This window comes from Pelophylax lessonae (assembly GCF_965119305.1).
Source record: "Pelophylax lessonae genome assembly, chromosome: 6".
Classification (NCBI taxonomy): Eukaryota; Metazoa; Chordata; class Amphibia; order Anura; family Ranidae; genus Pelophylax; species Pelophylax lessonae.
The window spans coordinates 249,158,616-249,176,325 of record NC_138773.1 but is presented as its reverse complement, the minus strand read 5'-3'; the positions used below and the strand labels follow the sequence as shown (position 1 = coordinate 249,176,325).

Sequence of the window (17,710 nt, the reverse complement as noted above, 5' to 3'; positions counted from 1 at the left end):
AAAATTGCTGCGCAAATACCGTATGACATTAAAAATTGCAACACACACCATTTTATTGTATTGGGTCTCTGCTAAAAATACATATATATATATATATATATACCGTATTTATCAGCGTATAACACACACTTTTTTTCCCTGAAAATATAGTGCAAACAATGGGTGCGTGTTATACCCGATATTTTCTTTTACCAACGTGCGGGGGGGGGGGGGGGGGGGGTCAGGGATCGACAGTCCAGAGGAGGGGTGTCAGGCGGCCGCCCCGCCTCTCCTGGCCCTGCCAGTGTACTCTGCAGTTAAGAAAAATCCACCGCCAGCCCCTTTTTATAAATCCTTCCTACATATATCACATCACTGTCATTTAAATGCCTCTAAATACCTTGTAAGCTTGCGTCTCTCTGTCCGCTCTCCTCCTCCCGCTTCTCCTCCTCTGAGTATAGCTTCAGATTGGAGGAGGAGAGCGATCACATGACCGGCCATTACACATCACAGAAGAGCGGTCACATGATCGCATATGAAAGAATGGCGCTAACAAGGTATTTACAATGACACTGACACTGAATGCAGGAAGCATCTATGAAAAGGGGCTGGCAGTGATTTTTTTTCTTTTTTACTTCAGAGTATGCTGACAGGGCTGTCCCAGGAGACTGGGATTCTTCTGGGAGTGCATGGGGGGTTATAATAAAAGGGGGTATGTACTTTTCATGGGGGGGACTGTGTAATGTAAAGGGGGGCTATATAATGAAAGGGGCTATGTACTATTATTTTTAATTCTTTAATCTATATTTCCAGAAAATCTTTTTTTCCTGAAACTTCCATCCTAAAATGAAAGTGCATGTTATACGCCGGTGCGCGTTATACGCCAATAAATACGGTATATATATATATATATATATATATTTTAGCAAATAAAAGTTGATTTTTACATGTAGGAGCGAAGTGTCAGAAAAGGTTTGGGAAGGAGGTGGTTAATGTTTATTGAGTTGTCTATGTCAAATTACATGTTTTAAGGTTAAATGTTGTAATAAACAATACATATTTTAACATTTGGCTATGTTGACTATTGGAGGCATATCAATGTCCAATTCATTTTTGGTTTGACATACACTCTTTTATGACAGATCCAGTTCACAAAGCTAACACAACAGTATAAAAATATTTATACCCACACAGTGATAGTTTTGAGATTTTAAAAATGGACCATATCGCTGGAAATAAAGCTCCTTATCCTTGTATTAAATCTTTGTGAATTAAGCCTTGTGACGATCATAATAGGATCTAAAACTGATAATGTTTGTAATGAAACATGTCAGATGAGAAGAAGAAAAAAATGATACATCTACAACTAAAAATACATCAGTTAATACTTACCAATGGCTATAATCCAGATGTTGTCTAATTAAAGTGTGAGGCTGCACTGTACTATAAGCATCCACTTCTGGCATATTGAGATCATCGACAAAATAAATTAATTTTTTGGTTCCAGGTGGGGAATAGTTTCGCCCAGCTCTCTTTTCCAATGGTTTCTCCAGAACACCTGTTTTAATGGGAAAAGAACAATATTAACCAATGCTTGCAGCATTCCTGTAGGTGAATATTTCAAATTTTACCATATAAGGTCTATTTATCAATATTTTTACCAAATAACTACTCATTTTTCTAGTAAAATTCTTTGTGAAAAATGGGTAAATGTTTGGTGAATGTTGTGTAAATATTGAGTGAAAACATTGGTAGGCTCCACAATTCATCTGATACTATTTATACAATTATTTGTTTAGCAGGGGCCTGATGCCACAGAACACATTTTTATTAATTTAATGTATATGACCCAGTTGTGTATCATTTATGGGTGCTATGTGTGCTGTGCACACGGGCCTAAAAGATGTGGGGAGGCCACTGTGTCCTCACACTTTGTACAACATGGGGAAACAGTAGGGGGAGTGCAGGCTGTTAGAGGGGCAGAGGATCAGATGAAAGCATCACTACTGGCACCTGAACTCTTTCTCACTTACTCTTGACCCCTGAACTCAGTGTCACTTAATCCTAACCACTGAACTCTGTATCACTACTAGCCTTTGAACTCTGTTTACTTACTGCAGACCTCTGAGTCACTTACTCCTGACCCCTAAACTCTGTGTCACTTACTACTGACCTCTGAACTTTGCATCACTACTAACTCCTGAACTCTGCATCACTTACTACTGACCTTTGAACTTTACACCACTTAATACTGACCTCAGAATGCTGCATCACTTACTACTGACCCCTGAACTAAGCAACACTTACTCCTGACCCCTGCTTGAACTCTGTGTCACTTAATCATGACCCATGAGTTCTGCATCACTTACTACTGACATTTGAACTCGGCGTTACTTATTACTGAACCCCTGCACTCTGCGTAATTTTAAGCCAAGGCCAATATTTAGTGCAATGTAAGCCACACCATTAATCTTTTAGCTCCATGTTGCCATTTGTGGCCTTGTATGCAGAGCCAAGAGAAAATTCTCACATTCAGATATCAGTCATTTATGTTTCTGTTCAAACATGAGACTTGCTTCATGGCACTGCACAGGTTGCATGACCTCAGTCTGTAGTGTGAGAACTGCATTTTCCTTTGAAGAAACGACATAGCCCAAAATGCCTGGGTCTCTCTGTCTAGCACTGGTCCAGGTGAGAGCTTCACAGTAAATAGATCTAAAACAGAGACAAACAGGCAGAACATTCACATAGACACATAGAGAGCTCACTGGAACAGCTGGAAGATTTTTTTATGACATTTGTGATGCGACACAGAGTGGATGGCAACGCAGGCATTGGATGCTGTGTGAACCAGAACAGGAAGTGGTCTTGTCCCTTTGGCAAATAGGGACAAGATAGGTGAATGAGTACATGAACATAGGGGAATTGATCGGCCATTACACTACAAACTGCAACCACAACGTGTGAGCCCATCAGTAGAGTTGAGCGGACACCTGGATGTCCGTGTTCGGCCGAACTTGAAAAAAAAGTCCGGGTCCGTGTCCCGGACTTTGTCCGAACTTTACCCGGACACCGAACCCCATTGAAGTCAATGGGGACCCGAACTTTCAGGCACTAAAATGGCTCTAAAAAACCAATGGAAAGGGCTAGAGTGCTGCAAATGGCAGCAAAATGTAGTTAAGAGCATGGCAAGTGCTCTGCAAACAAATGTGGATAGGGAAATAACTTAAAACAACAAAAAAAAAACAAAAAAATAAAACAATTTTCTTCATCTGTGAAGGACGAGGCCCATATGGAGTAGGAGGGAGGTTGAGGTGGCGGTGGATGTGGCGGTGTAGGTGAAAGCAGCGGTGGAGGGGGACGAGGTAGCCAACACTGCTTTTTTTTTTAGTCATTTTAAATTAGGGTACACCCCAAAAGAGTGAGAAAGATCAAAAATATAACAATGGCTGGGTAAGGTCGGTATCCATCTCTATTCTGCACAAGGTATGGAAAAGTCCTGTGGGATCCATGCCTGGTTCATTTTGATGAATGTGAGCTTGTCCACATTGGCTCTGGACAGGCGGCTGCGCTTGTATGTGATAACGCCCCCAGCCGTGCTAAATACACGTTCAGATAATACACTGGCTGCAGGGCACGCCAGAACCTCCAAGGCGTAAAGGGCAAGCTCAGGCCATGTGCCCAATTTGGAGACCCAGACGTTGAAGGGGGCAGACCCGTCATTCACTACATGTAGGCGTGTGCACACATACTGCTCCACCATGTTGGTGAAATGCTGCCTCCTGCTAAGACGTTCCATATGAGCTGCTGGTGCTGCTGTTTGTTGTGGCGTGCTGACAAAGCTTTTCCACATTTCGGCCATGCTAACCCTGCCTTCTGAGGTGCTGGCGGTGCCCTGGTTGTGTTGGCGACCTCTTCCTCCTCCTCTGCCTTGGCCTTGTGCTTCCACTGTGGCCTCGCTGTCAGGTGGGAATGCCAGCAGCATCGCGTCTACCAGCGTGCGCTTGTACTCGCGCATCTTGCGATCACATTCCAGTGAGTGAATTAAGGACAGTACGTTGTCCTTGTAACGGGGATCCAGCAGCGTGGCCACCCAGTAATCAGCACAAGTTAGAATGTGGGCAACTCGGCGGTCGTTGTGGAGACGCTGCAGCATGTAATCGCTCATGTGTGCCAGGCTGCCCAGAGGCAACGAAAGGCTGTCCTCTGTGGGAGGTGTATCGTCTGTGTCCTCTGTATCCCCCCAGCCATGCACCAGTGATGGCCATGAGCTGGCCTGGGTGCCACCCTGCTGTGAACATGGTTCCATCTCCTCCTCCATCTCCTCCTCTTCATCCTCCAGAACTGTGCCCCTGCTGGACAATTGTGTACCTGGCGTTTGTGGGTGCAGGAACCCACCCTCGGAGCCACTTGTGAATGACTGCCCTGAAAGCCTTGGAAATTATCCCTCTTCCTCCTCCTCCTCCTCCTCCTGTGCCACATCCTCTTCCATTATCGCCCGAATCGTTTTATGAAGGAGGCATAGAAGCGGGATAGTTAAGCTTACAACGGCGTCATCGGCACTAGCCATGTTGGTGGAGTACTCAAAACAGCGCAACAAGGCACACAGGTCTCGCATGGAGGCCCAGTTATTGGTGGTGAAGTGGTGCTGTTCCGTAGAGCGACTCACGCGTGCGTGCTGCAGCTGAGGCTCCACTATGGCCTGCTGCTGCTCGCACAGTCTTTCCAGCATGTGCAAGGTGGAGTTCCATCTTGTGGGCACGTCACATATGAGGCGGTGAGCGGGAAGGCCGAAGTTACGCTGCAGCGCTGACAGGCGAGCAGCAGCAGGGTGAGAACGCCGAAAGTGCTGCACAGACAGCCCGCACTTTCTGCAGCAGCTCTGACATATCGGGGTAATTTTTAAGGAACCTCTGCACCACCAAATTCAGCACATGCGCCAGGCAAGGGATGTGCGTCAAACCGGCTAGGCCCAGAGCTGCTATGAGATTTCGCCCGTTATCGCACACCACCAGGCCGGGCTTGAGGCTCGCTGGCAGCAACCACTCATCAGTCTGCTGCACAATGTGTGGTTTTTCCCCCAAACAGGCAAGTTTTAAAACTGCCTGCTGTCGTTTACCCCTGGCTGTGCTGAAGTTGGTGGTGAAGGTGTTACGCTGACGGGATGAGGAGGCGGTAGAGGATGAGGAAGCGGAGTAGGAGGAGTTAGGAACCAAACTGAAGCGCCCTGCAATCATCGGTGGTGGAAGGACATGCGCCAAATTGCTATCCGCCTCAGGCCCATCCGCCACTGCATTTACCCAGTGTGCCGTTAGGGAGATATAACGCCCCTGACCATGCTTACTGGTCCACGTATCGGTAGTTAGGTGGACCTTGGCACAGATGGCGTTGCGCAGTGCACACCTGATTTTTTCCCCCACTTGGTTGTGCAGGGAAGGGATGGCTTGCCTGGAAAAGTAGTGGCGGCTGGGCACGACGTACTGTGGGACAGCCAACCGACATAAGGCTTTTAAAACTGTGCGTCTCCACCAGGCGGAATGACAGCATTTCAAAGGCCAAGAATTTTGAAATGCTGGCATTCAGGGCCAGGGATCGCGGGTGGGTAGTGGGGTACTTCCTCTTCCTCTGAAGTGTTTGGGAGATGGAAAGCTGAACGCTTCCACGGGACATTGTGGACATGGTTGGTGACCCAGGTGCTGGTGTTGCTGACAGATCGTCTGTTTGCGGGGTGGCAGATGCCGGTATCACTACAGAGGTGGATGAAGAGGCCGAGACTGCAGCAGAAGAGGAAGCAGGAGGAGCCAGAGACCTTTCTTGGTTTTGAAGGTGTCTACACCACTGCAGCTCGTGCTTTGCACTTAGATGCCTGATCATGCAGGTTGTGCTCAGGTTGAGAAGGTTTATGCCTCGCTTCAGGCTCTGATTGCACAGGGTGCAAACCACTCATGTCCTGTCAACAGCACATTGTCTGAAGAACTTCCACGCTAGAGAACTCCTTTGAGCTGGCTTTGGTGCGCTCATTCCCTTGCTGCGTTGGGCAATAGCAGGCGTAGTGTCTAGGGCACGGCCGCTCCACTTCTGCACCCTGCTCCTTTTTTTGCTGTGCTGGTGGCTCTGTGCAACCACCGCCTCTTCCTCCAAACTACTCAGGTCACCTGCATGACCTTCATTCCATGTGGGGTCGAGGACCTCATCGTCCTCCACATCATCTTCCACCCAGTCTTCACCCCTGCCCTCCTTGTCGGTCTCCACAATTCTGAGTGACGCAGCAGTTGGCACCTGCGTTTCGTCATCATCGGAGATGTGCTGCGATGGTCCTTCCATGTACTCATCTTGAGAAATAAGTGGTTGGGCATCGCTGCACTCAATCTTTTCCACTTCTGGGGCAGGGCTAGGTGGATGGCCCTGGGAAACCCTGCTGACAGAGTCATCAAACAGAAGAAGAGACTGCTGCATGACTTGGGGCTCAGACTGCTTGCCTGATTTGCAAGGGGGTGAGGTGAAAGATGGTTGGACATCGGCTGCAGGTGCCAACTCTGACCTTTCTGCAGTAGACTGGGTGGGAGACAATGTGAAGGAACTGGAGGCACTGTCAGCAGCAAACCAATCTACTATCGCCTCTACTTGTTCTTGCCTCAACACTTGTAGAGGCGCATGATACCCTACCAAATACTGCTGCAGGTTCTGTCGCCTACTCACACTTGAGGAAGGTGTTTCACTTGTGCGTGTAGCTGGCACAGATCGACCACGTCCTCTCCTTGCAACAGGAGCTCAACCAGCAGCACCACGACCATGGCCACGGCCCCTATTTGACGTTCTCCTCATATTTCTGTAATTTATGATCTTGCCATAGAAAGGTGTTTATTGAATAGCGGAACAAAACAACAACAGTATCGCACGGGTGTATCTCACAGTCAAATATGCAACCTATGCCGCAATTTAATTTTTTTACCCCAAAAGGGTGTTTATTAAATAGCGGAATAGAAAAACAGTGTACAAATACAACGGGTGTATCTCACAGTCAAATATGCAAAGTATGCCGCAATTTAATTTTTTTTCACCCCAAAAGGGTGTATATTGAATAGCGGAATAGAAAAAAGGATATAAAACGGTGTATCTCACACGTACAAACACAGACTAGGCCCCGATTACAATTTTTTGTACCCTAAAGGGAGGATGAGGATGAGGAAGAGGAGTAGGAGGAGTTCGGAACAGGAGGCAAACTGAAGCGCCCTGCAATCCTTGGCGGTGGAAGGAGATGCGCCAAACAAATTTAAAAGGTGTATCTCACACGTACCGATACAGACTATGCCGTAATTTAATTTTTTTCACTCCAAAAGGGTGTATATTGAATAGCGGAATGGAAAATATGATATAAAAAGGTGTATCTCACACGTACAAACCCAGAATAGGCCCCGATTCCAATTTTTTGTACCCTAAAGGCAGGATGAGGATGAGGAGTAGGAGGAGTTCGGAACAGGAGGCAAACTGAAGCACCCTGCAATCCTCGCGGTGTAAAATGCGCTCAAAAAATTGGAGAGGTGTATCTCACACGTACCGATACAGACTATGCCGCAATTTAATTCTTTTTACCCCAAAAGGGTGTAGATTGAATAGCGGAATAGAAAATATGATATAAAAAGGTGTATCTCACACGTACAAACCCAGAATAGGCCCCGATTCCAATTTTTTGTACCCTAAAGGCAGGATGAGGATGAGGAGTAGGAGGAGTTCAGAACAGGAGGCAAACTGAAGCACCCTGCAATCCTCGGCGGTGTAAGATCTGCCCAAAAATGTGAAAGGTGTATCTCACACGTACCGATACAGACTATGCCGCAATTTAATTCTTTTTACCCCAAAAGGGTGTAGATTGAATAGCGGAATAGAAAATATGATATAAAAAGGTGTATCTCACACGTACAAACCCAGACTAGGCCCCGATTACAATTTTTTGTACCCTAAAGGCAGGATGAGGATGAGGAGTAGGAAGAGTTTGGAACAGGAGGCAAACTGAAGCACCCTGCAATCCTCGGCGGTGGAAGATGCGCCCAAAAAATTGGAAAGGTGTATCTCACACGTACCGATACAGACTATGCCGCAATTTAATTTTTTTTACCCCAAAAGGGTGTAGATTGAATAGCGGAATAGAAAAAAGTATATAAAATTGGTGATTTTTCAATAGCATATGTGAACACAGCAGTGTCTTATGTTTTATGTCACGGTGAGCAGCAGGCTATGAAGGGAAAAAAAAAATTTCCCTTTAAATTTGTAATTTTTAAATAGCAGATTAGTACAGACTATGCCACAATTTAATTTTTTTAACCCAAAAGGGTGTATATTGAATAGTGGAATAGAAAAATGTATATAAAATTGGTGATTTTTCAATAGCACATGTGAACACAGCAGTGTCTTATGTTTTATGTCACCGTCAGCAGCAGGCTATGAAGGGAAAAAAAAAAAAATTCCCCTTTAACTTTGTAATTTTTAAATAGCAGATTAGAACAGCAATCTGAGGTAAAATATAGCTGAACGCTGCACACAACAGACTGATAAAAATATATTTTTTTCTCCCTCCTCCTCCTCCTCAGTGGGCTCAAGTGAGGGCAAAAAGATCGTTCACTGCACCACCCCCCAAACAGCAAAATCGATGTAGATCGCTAACGGACGATTGTTCTGTCCTGTGTCTCCTATCTGTCCCTGCCTAATCTCTCCAGCCTGTCCCTAAACTGCTCAAATATCTTTCCCTGCCTACACTCCGACCTGTCCCTGCATTCTTTTCGGGCACAATGTTGTTTTTCCCTGTCTGTCCCTAATCAGGAGCAGCCAGCACGTATGATGTGTGCTCTCTTCCTACACTACAGTAGACTGACGCACCGCGCTGTGTCTCTCGACCCTATAAAGACATGGGTCACATGCTTCAGATGGCCAACCACAGCTACTAATACATTAGTAGGCATGGCTGGGATGGCTAAAGGCACACCAATTAAAATTCCAAGTATCCAGGGAATTTGTGAATACAGGATCTGGGTAACTGTCAGTGTTTCTAGCCCTTGTGTACTAATACTAAGGCTTGCCTAGCCTGGGCCATTGCAGTACTGCAGTACTGTCAATTTCCTGGGCTACTATTAACCACTTTACCACCGGAGGATTTTGCTGTCTTACGTCCAGGCCACTTTTTGCGATTCGGCACTGTGCAACTTTAACTGACAATTGCGCGGTCATGCAACGCCGTACCCAAACAAAATTTATGTCCTTTTTTTCCCGCAAACAGAGATTTCTTTTGGTGGTATTTGATCACCTCTGCGCTTTTTATTTTTTGCGATATTAATAAAAGAATGCGAAAATTTTGAAAAAATAACAATATTTTTCTACTTTGACAGTTAAAAAATGTTCAATATATTACATTTTTGTCATATATTTAGGCCAAAATGTATTTAGCTACATGTCTTTGCCAAAAAATTGTCAATGAGCGTATTTTTAACCGCTTTAAGACCGGAAGATTTTACCCCCTTCCTGACCAGGCCATATTTTGCGATTCGGCACTGCCTTAATTTAACGGACAATTGCGCGGTCGTGCGATGCTGTACCTGTCCTTTTTTCCCCACAAATAGAGCTTTCTTTTGGTGGTATTTGATCACCTGTGCGATTTTTACTTTTTGCACTATATACAAAAAAAGAGCGACAATTTTGAAAAAATAACAATATTTTTCAAATTTTTTTTATATGAAATCCCCCCCCCCCCCCAAAAAAAATGTAAAAATCCATTTTTTAACTTTTTTTGCCAATCTGTTTTCTGCTACATATTTTTGGTAAAAAAAAAAATCGCAATAAGCATATTTTGATTGGTTTGCGCAAAAGTTATCGCAGCTACTAACTACGGGAAATTTATGTCATTTTTATTGTTTTTTTTTAACTAGTAATGGCGGCGATCTGGCGGTGATCTGCGATTTTTTTTGCGGGACTGCGACATTGCAGCGGACCGATCGGACCCTTGACTGACATTTTTGACACTTTTGGGGGTACCAGTGACATTACTACAGTAATCAGTGCTATAAATATGCACTTGTACTGTAAAAATGACACTGGCAGGGAAGGGGTTAATTTTTATTGGTGATCAAGGGGTTAATGTATGCCTGGTGCTTACTGACGTGTGTGGGGGGAGGGGACTGTGTGACACAGGGACAGATTGCAGGTTCAACTATGCTGAATGCTGCAATCTGACCCTGCCTGTTTACACAAGCGGGCGGATCTCCACACTCGATCCCCGACGATCGGGGAAGAGCAGCTGTGATCACCGCCGCTCCTCCCCTGGCCCGACTCTCGCTGTAACTGAATACAGCGGGAGCGAGCCTCCGGCGGCGCGCGTGCACCACCCACAAGGGGAGGAGTCCAGCGACGTAGGTCTACGTCGCTGGACGGAATCGAGCCACTTTGCCGCAGTAGCACCAATGTGAGCGGTCGGCAAGTGGTTAAAGGAACTGTTCTAAGAGGTAGCTACAGAGTGAAGAGTTTTCTGGCTCAGTGTTTCTGGTGTATCCCACGACTCCCTGAGCCCCATCCAAATTATTCAGCAATAAATGTTTAAAAAGGCAACCCCTAGACTGCTCATTGGGTCAGAAGAGTGAATGTTGCTGTGTGTCTGGCTGCTGCTGTACTAGTGAGGAAAGGAACCTGGGAAAAAACCTTTCGGGGCTTATCGCTACACCTGCTTTATGTAAATATTACTGATTCCCTTTAAAAGATGTAATTTTTTTTTAAAAGGAAACAAATTTGGATATTATCTATCCAAAAAACTTGTGAGTTGATTACTAATTGATTTACTAAAACTGGAGGGTGCAGTTCTGCAAAGAAACCAACCAGTTTTCAGTTTTTGTTTTTTTTTTTTGACAAAGCTTTATTGAACAAGCTGAATTTAGAAGCTAATTGGCTACAATGTACAGCTGCACCAGATTTTTCACTCCCCAGTTTTAGTGAATCAACATAATGGTTTTGTTGCCCACAGCACCAGATTCTTCTGAAAAACTTACATCTATAAGCTGTTCAATTGCCATGGGAAGTATTATATCTGAAAAGAAGACTTTGTGTGATAAGAGTGCAGCTCTCCATATTAATCAAAGAGAAATTATTTTAAGCATTTTTTTCCTTTCCAGCCAAGCTAAAGTTTGACTGGCCACTAATCACACTTGCACAACATTGCTGTTTACACTTTTCCATTAAATAAAGGCCAAACATATATTTCAAAAATGTTATACATTAGATATTTTTTCACAATAGTGCCATCACTTACGCTGTAGCATGGCAGATGTGGTGTAGTAGTTGAATGGAACTTTGGCCACCATGTATTCTTCTGGCAATTTTGCCAATTTATCAGACACCAGGATGGTTTTTCCTACTCCTGCATTTCCAACCAGCATTATTGGTTTCCCCTTCTCCAACAGCAAATCCAAAAAATACCTTAAGCGGACAGTTTCTGCAGTATGTACCAAGACAGTCTAAATGTAAAACGAAACAAATGTTATGTAATTTGTTTGGAATTATGCTAAGAAGATGTGTATAATGAAGCAGGGGTTTAGTAGTAATAGTCACACAAGGAACAATTAAAAGTACACTTCTGTGCAAAAGTTTTAGGCAGGTGTGAGAAAATGCTGTAAATAAAGAATGCTTTCAGAAATAGAAGTGTTAATAGTTTATTTTTATCAATTGAAAAAATGGGAGGTAAATTAACAGAAGAGATATCTAAATCAAATCAATATTTGGTGTAGCCACTCTTCAAAACAGCATCTTCTAGGTACTATTGCACAGTTTTTAATGGGACTCGGCAGGTAGGTTGTTCTAACAATCTTGGTGAACTAACTAAAGGTCTTCTGTGGACATAGGCTGTCTCAATCCTTCTGTCTCTTCATGTAATCCCAGACAAACTCAAAGTCAGTGCTCTGTGGGGGCCAAACCTTCACTAAAGCCCCGTACACACGTACCGATTGTCGGCCGACCGTTCGGCCGTCTTTTGTCTGGTGCAGTCGTGTAGGTTGAAAAGTGCTAAAGACTGCACACGAATTTTGTCGGCCAACAACAACCGACTGCAGAAGTGATGTCATGTGATGGTTAACTTTCCGTGTGTTTTTTCTTCTCTGAGCATGCCCAGTCTTGCTCTTCTGCTTTTTGTTGGCCGAAATCTGTACTGACTGACGAACAATCGGTCGTTCTTTGTTGGCCTACAAAAATTTTATAGCCTGCACACCAGATTTTGTTCGGCCGAAAAGTCGCAGTCGGTTGTCAGAAGCATCATACTAACAAGTCGACAATCGGCCGATCGGACGTTGGCCGAATATTTACGACCGACAATCGGTACGTGTGTACGGGCCTTTACAGGACAACTTGTTCTTCTTTACATTGAAAATAGTTCTTAATGACATTTGGTTGTATGTTTGGGGAGGTTTTCCAGCTGCAGAATAAATTTGGGACCACTCATACACATCCCTGGTGGTATGGTATAATAGCTGGCTGTATGGCATAAGTATCTGCCTGTATTTGTCAGCTTTGAGTACACCATTGATCCTGACCAAATCTCCAACTCCATTTACAGAAATGCAGCCCAAAACTTGCAAGCAACCTCCACCATGCTTCACTGTTGCCTGTAGACAGTCATCATTGTACTGCTCTCAAGCCCTCTGGTGAACAAACTACCTCCTGTTACAGCCAAATAGTATATAATAAAATAATATTCATATTTTGACTTATCATTCCAGAGCACCTGCTGCCATTTTTCTACACCCTCATTCCTATGTTTTTTTGCATAGTTAAGTCCCTTAGCCTTGTTACCACATCGGAGGTATGTTTTTTTTGGCGACATTTCATCCATGAAGACCCCTTCTGGCCAGACCTCTCCAGACAGTAGATGGGTTTCGTGAAGATCAATAAAATGGTACACAGCGCAAAACAGGTATACTAAATAAAGTGCAAAGAATGTGCAAATTATGTACAGCTTATATGCAATCTAATATTGCACCAACAACCTCAAATAAATGAATCTCATTAAGGTGCAACAACAGTGCTAATTAGCAAATAAAGTGCAAAATAATTCTTCATAATTCATAACTGTATATCCATAAAAACAAACTGTGGGTAAATAGATAAATGAATAAAAATAAATGAAAAATATATAAAACAGCACTCTTAAAGTCCCAAACAGTCCGATTTTAAGCAAGTAGCCAGTGCAAGTGCAATGTGCTCCTTTTTATGCAGATCAGTGCCAATCCGTGCCAAAATAAAGTGCAATCTTGTGTGGATCCACTCCCTATGGATACTGCCACTTACCAGACTGCCAGACGCGGGTTTGCACACCAAGCGACATGGAATGATTTCAGTAAGACGTGTCTATAACATGAATGTAGATCCTGAATATTCGTCTAGGCATATGCATATGCTGAGATGAATATTCAGCTGTACCTTAAGAAATCCATAACGCAGGAACCATTTTACTTTTCCAGTAGATGGGTTTACCTGGGTCCCACTAGTTTCTACCAGTTCTGTGCTGATGGCACTACCTAAAATCTTCCAATGTTGAAGCGAAGAAAGCATGATGTGTCTTTCATCTGCTGCATTAAGTTTCCTTGGCCAACCACTGCGTGTATGGTCCTCAATGCTACACCACTGTTTCTGTTTTAGGTAATAACTGTGTTTCAATCTAAATATGAAGTTGATAAGTTGATAAGCGCCTGCTTGGTATAATTGGTTAACCATATACCTGACTCTGATCCTACAAAATCTATGAATTTGTGCAAGTGTAAGAACTAATGCTGGTTTAAAGCCAAAGGGTGGTCACACCAAATATTGATTTGATTTATATTTTTCTTCTGTTCACTCACATTTAATTTTGTAAATTAATATAAATAGATAATTAAAATATACATTTTTGAAAGCATTCTTACTTCACAAAATTTCTTCACACCTGCTTAAAACTTTAGCACAGTACTGTATATCTAAATCCAAGAACAGACATAAAACTTTTTTGCTGCCTACCAGTCATTAGATGTGGTGGCTGCAAATATTTTCTAGTCTTTTTTCCTTAATTTTTACCTGGTGATCCTGCCATTTCCTGTTTCAGGGTGACAACACTCACTCATAGTACTGTATCCACAGAGAAGCAGCATTGTCACTCTAGGACAAAACACCTTCCATTTCCCTATTCTCCACAGAATAGTGGTGGAGTTGTTCTGTGCTCTATAGAAGAGAAGTAGGCAGGGTTGATAACACTGCAGAGTGCACAGAAAGTTACAATTTCATTGGATTTCTGGCAAGACCTACAGGTATTTTCTGCACTTATGAAACTGATAAAACAAAATATGTTCAATTGCGTATTTAACTGACCAAAATGAAGCAAAACATCGAAGTTTTGTTAGGTTTTACATATACTTTAAGGGTTTCTGTGGAACCAGTTGGAGACCTACAGTATCAGACACCTTCAGTATTACTGCTAGTCTAATGATAGCTTTGAAACCAGCAGTAACCTAAGGATCATATGTATGATCGTATTCTAAGAAATAGAGTCACTCACTCACAGATAAGAATGCTTAAAGTGGTATTAAAACCAAAAGCAAACATTTATTATATTGCAGCTAACCAATTTTTAGATGTGATTGCTGCATTCATTTTCTTTTTTAGGGTTTCTATCTCTTATTTTCACATGGTGACTTCGACAGGACTTGAAGCACTGCCTGTGTAATCTTGAGGTCCTCAAGTCACATCAAAGTCGGACCAAAGTGGTGCAGGGACTACTTTGAAGTTGCTGCAACTTAAAGTTGCACATATATGAACGTTACTCATTGGAAATCATGGGGTATAACTTGTAATGCAACTTTGCAGTCTCAAGTCGCAGTTCAAGTCGCACAAGTGAGAATGGGGCCTCAAGAAAAAACAAACACACTAATTAAAACAAATATTGTATTCATATCAACTCAAACTAGTGTAGTCAGGGAGGTTATGGTTAAAATCCAAATAACACAAAAAAAAATTGAAAAACAACATGTACACATTGTTGATATAAACTGAACCCAATCCACAGTGCAGATATCAGCATGTACAATGGCATTTTACTGCTCCACAAACGATCAAGAGCTCAATCCAATGGATGTTTACCCATACACTATAGTACATATAAAATGGCAGGGCGACTGTAGATTGAAAGGGGGTTACAAATTCATAAGGCGTTTTGCAGACATGTTTCTTTATAAGAAGGGCGTTCAAAAAAATGTGGGTAGATATTCGTACTAGTAGAGGTCCCTGCCAGAAAATAGAGGGATGAGAAGAAGGAAGTCTGCTAATCAGATCCCAAGCCAAAAGGGCAGGTGAGAGGAGTTTATACAATATGTATCCCAAACATTAATTTTCTCGAATCCCCAAAGGGAACTGGTCAACCTCCAAACAATGTGTGGTGTGCAAAGAAGAAAAAGTAAGGAGATTTTGTTACCAATCCATAAGAGACAGGAAAGAATTCTTAGGAATGTTTTTATCTAATTCTGACTGTCTCAACAGAGCAGAAAGAAGTGAAAAATGATCAGGTAGAGATGTAAACTTTTTAATTACACAATGGTCTCTTGTATCTAAACTTTGTGCCCTTCCTGTCAGTAGTTAAATCAATATTTTCTCATGGGGTGCGCATACCCACGCACCAAAAACCTAGGAACGGCACCTAAATATGTTAGGACCTTATTGAAGTTCATTATTAGATGTGTGTTTTATCACTTATAGGGAGGGGTAAGGTTAAAAAAGTTTTTATCTACTTAATCTCCTAACAACCTCCTCCCTCAACAAGGGGCTATACCTTTACTACAGTAGATTAAGGAGTCACAGAAAATATGCCAGAGCTCTGTTACCACCAAAGAATTATCTCCCTGGTCAAAATGCTCTTAATCCCATCCTCTCACTCACATTCTGTCTGGACTTCACTATATCTTCATCCTATCACTCAAAAACTGCTGTGTATTTAGCTACTATCTATAGGAGGTATAAGGAAATGTAACCAAACAGATCAAAAACCCCTCCCCACAAACCAAATCCCCATGTTTAACCAGTGATTGTGCACAAAAAAGTAACACAACAAACAACAAAATACCCTACATGTTTCACTTAAACATAGAGCTTCGCCAGGGGTGTATTAATAATTTATTAAGTGCTCAAAAAGAAAGTTCTATAACCACCATATGTGCAAAAAAGCTATCAGCGCAGTTATGTGAAAGAGAAAATTAAAACATTTTTTGAAAAAAATATCCAGCAAGCCACCACCAGATAGTGTTATCCACTTCCACAATATAAGTTATTCAAAACAAACAGGTGCTGCGCCAGAAAAATGAATAGTGAATATGTCAAAAAAAATATATGTATAATGTCAATATGTGTAATTAATAAGCAAACTCAATGACCTTAAATCATAAGTGCTTCCCAATAACACACAAAAAATCAAAAAATAAATAAGTGTCAATAAATCAATATGTGCATACACTCAAAATCATGAAATTAAATGTCCATAAATAAGTGCATTCCAATCCTCAAAGTAATGGCCACCACAGAAGTGATTAATATATGATATTGTGCTTCACTCCACCGCCACCAGAGATCAAAGCCTCTCACCTTAAGGTTTGACCCAGAACACTGAGTCAAAAAGCTTTTTTACCCCTCTGGGGTCTCAGGCAGATGTCACCAAATGGTAAGGAGGTCTCAGACGGATGCACAGGGACAAGGTAACAGCGATGGTGCCGCTTTTACACAGGGCACATAGAGATCACCACATAAGCAAAGAAGCAAAACGAAATTGAATGCTCTCCGTGCGGATAAGCTGGTAACAGCCGTATAATAAAATCAATATACTCACAAACAGCCACTTGGAGTCATGCTTGTAACAATGAGATCACACAGCTGAGAGGATACACCGAGCAGCAGGGAAGGTTCCGCCCCCTATACGCGTTACGTCTAAGCCTATTGGGCGCTGACCTCTACTGTTGAAGTCAGCGCCCAATAGGCTTAGATGTACGCGTATAGGGGGCGGAGCCTTCCTTGCTGCTCGGTGTATCCCCTTTTTTTATAAATATTTTATTATATCTTTTCATGTGACAACACTGAAGAAATGACACTTTGCTACAATGTAAAATAGTAAGTGTACAGCTTGTATAACAGTGTAAATTTGCTGTCCCCTCAAAATAACTCAACACACAGCTATTAATGAAAGTGAAGATAGCTGCGCTCAGTACACAAACATATGTATAGGCTGCCAGTACAAAGGTGTTATCAAACCAAAAGCAATGTATATTCAAGTACAGCGCCACATTAATAGATGACAATGAAAAGACAATGAATGAACAGAGTCCATAAAGTCCGTGAAACCAGATGCTGAGGTGCAGAAATGAATGCAAAAGAATTCCAACACCATGAGTAAAGACACAATCCTGACGATCACCACGTGCACAGATAAGGTGATTCCCTTACCAGAACTCTAGACCCCCTGTTACGGAAGGTCCACCAAGCGTAGGGCATGGAAGCAACCACCAGGGCAGGGTCCACTCCAAAATACAGCACCAGGTCCTCCACGAAACTTTCGTTCAAAGCAATACAACCTCATATGCTCAAAGGCCACAAGTGTTGAATGATGGTATCCCTCCAAAAAACAAGTGAGGCTCACATAGTGAAGTACGTACATTTATTGAAGTAAAAACAAAGGTAGAACACTCACATGACATCT

General features: G+C 42.7%; 1 protein-coding gene across 1 annotated transcript in view; it reads right to left on the bottom strand.

Annotated features, from left to right (window-relative positions):
• Positions 1 to 17,710, bottom strand: part of LOC309558730 (dynein axonemal heavy chain 11-like) — a gene marked incomplete at both ends in the record, with an annotated part of 1,130,439 nt that overhangs the window by 618,804 nt on the left and 493,925 nt on the right. Inside the window, 2 exons of the mRNA XM_082261779.1 lie at positions 1,372 to 1,537; positions 11,267 to 11,471. Of these exons, the coding sequence (XP_082117905.1) occupies positions 1,372 to 1,537; positions 11,267 to 11,471 (371 nt within the window). The remainder of the gene's footprint in view (positions 1 to 1,371; positions 1,538 to 11,266; positions 11,472 to 17,710) is intronic.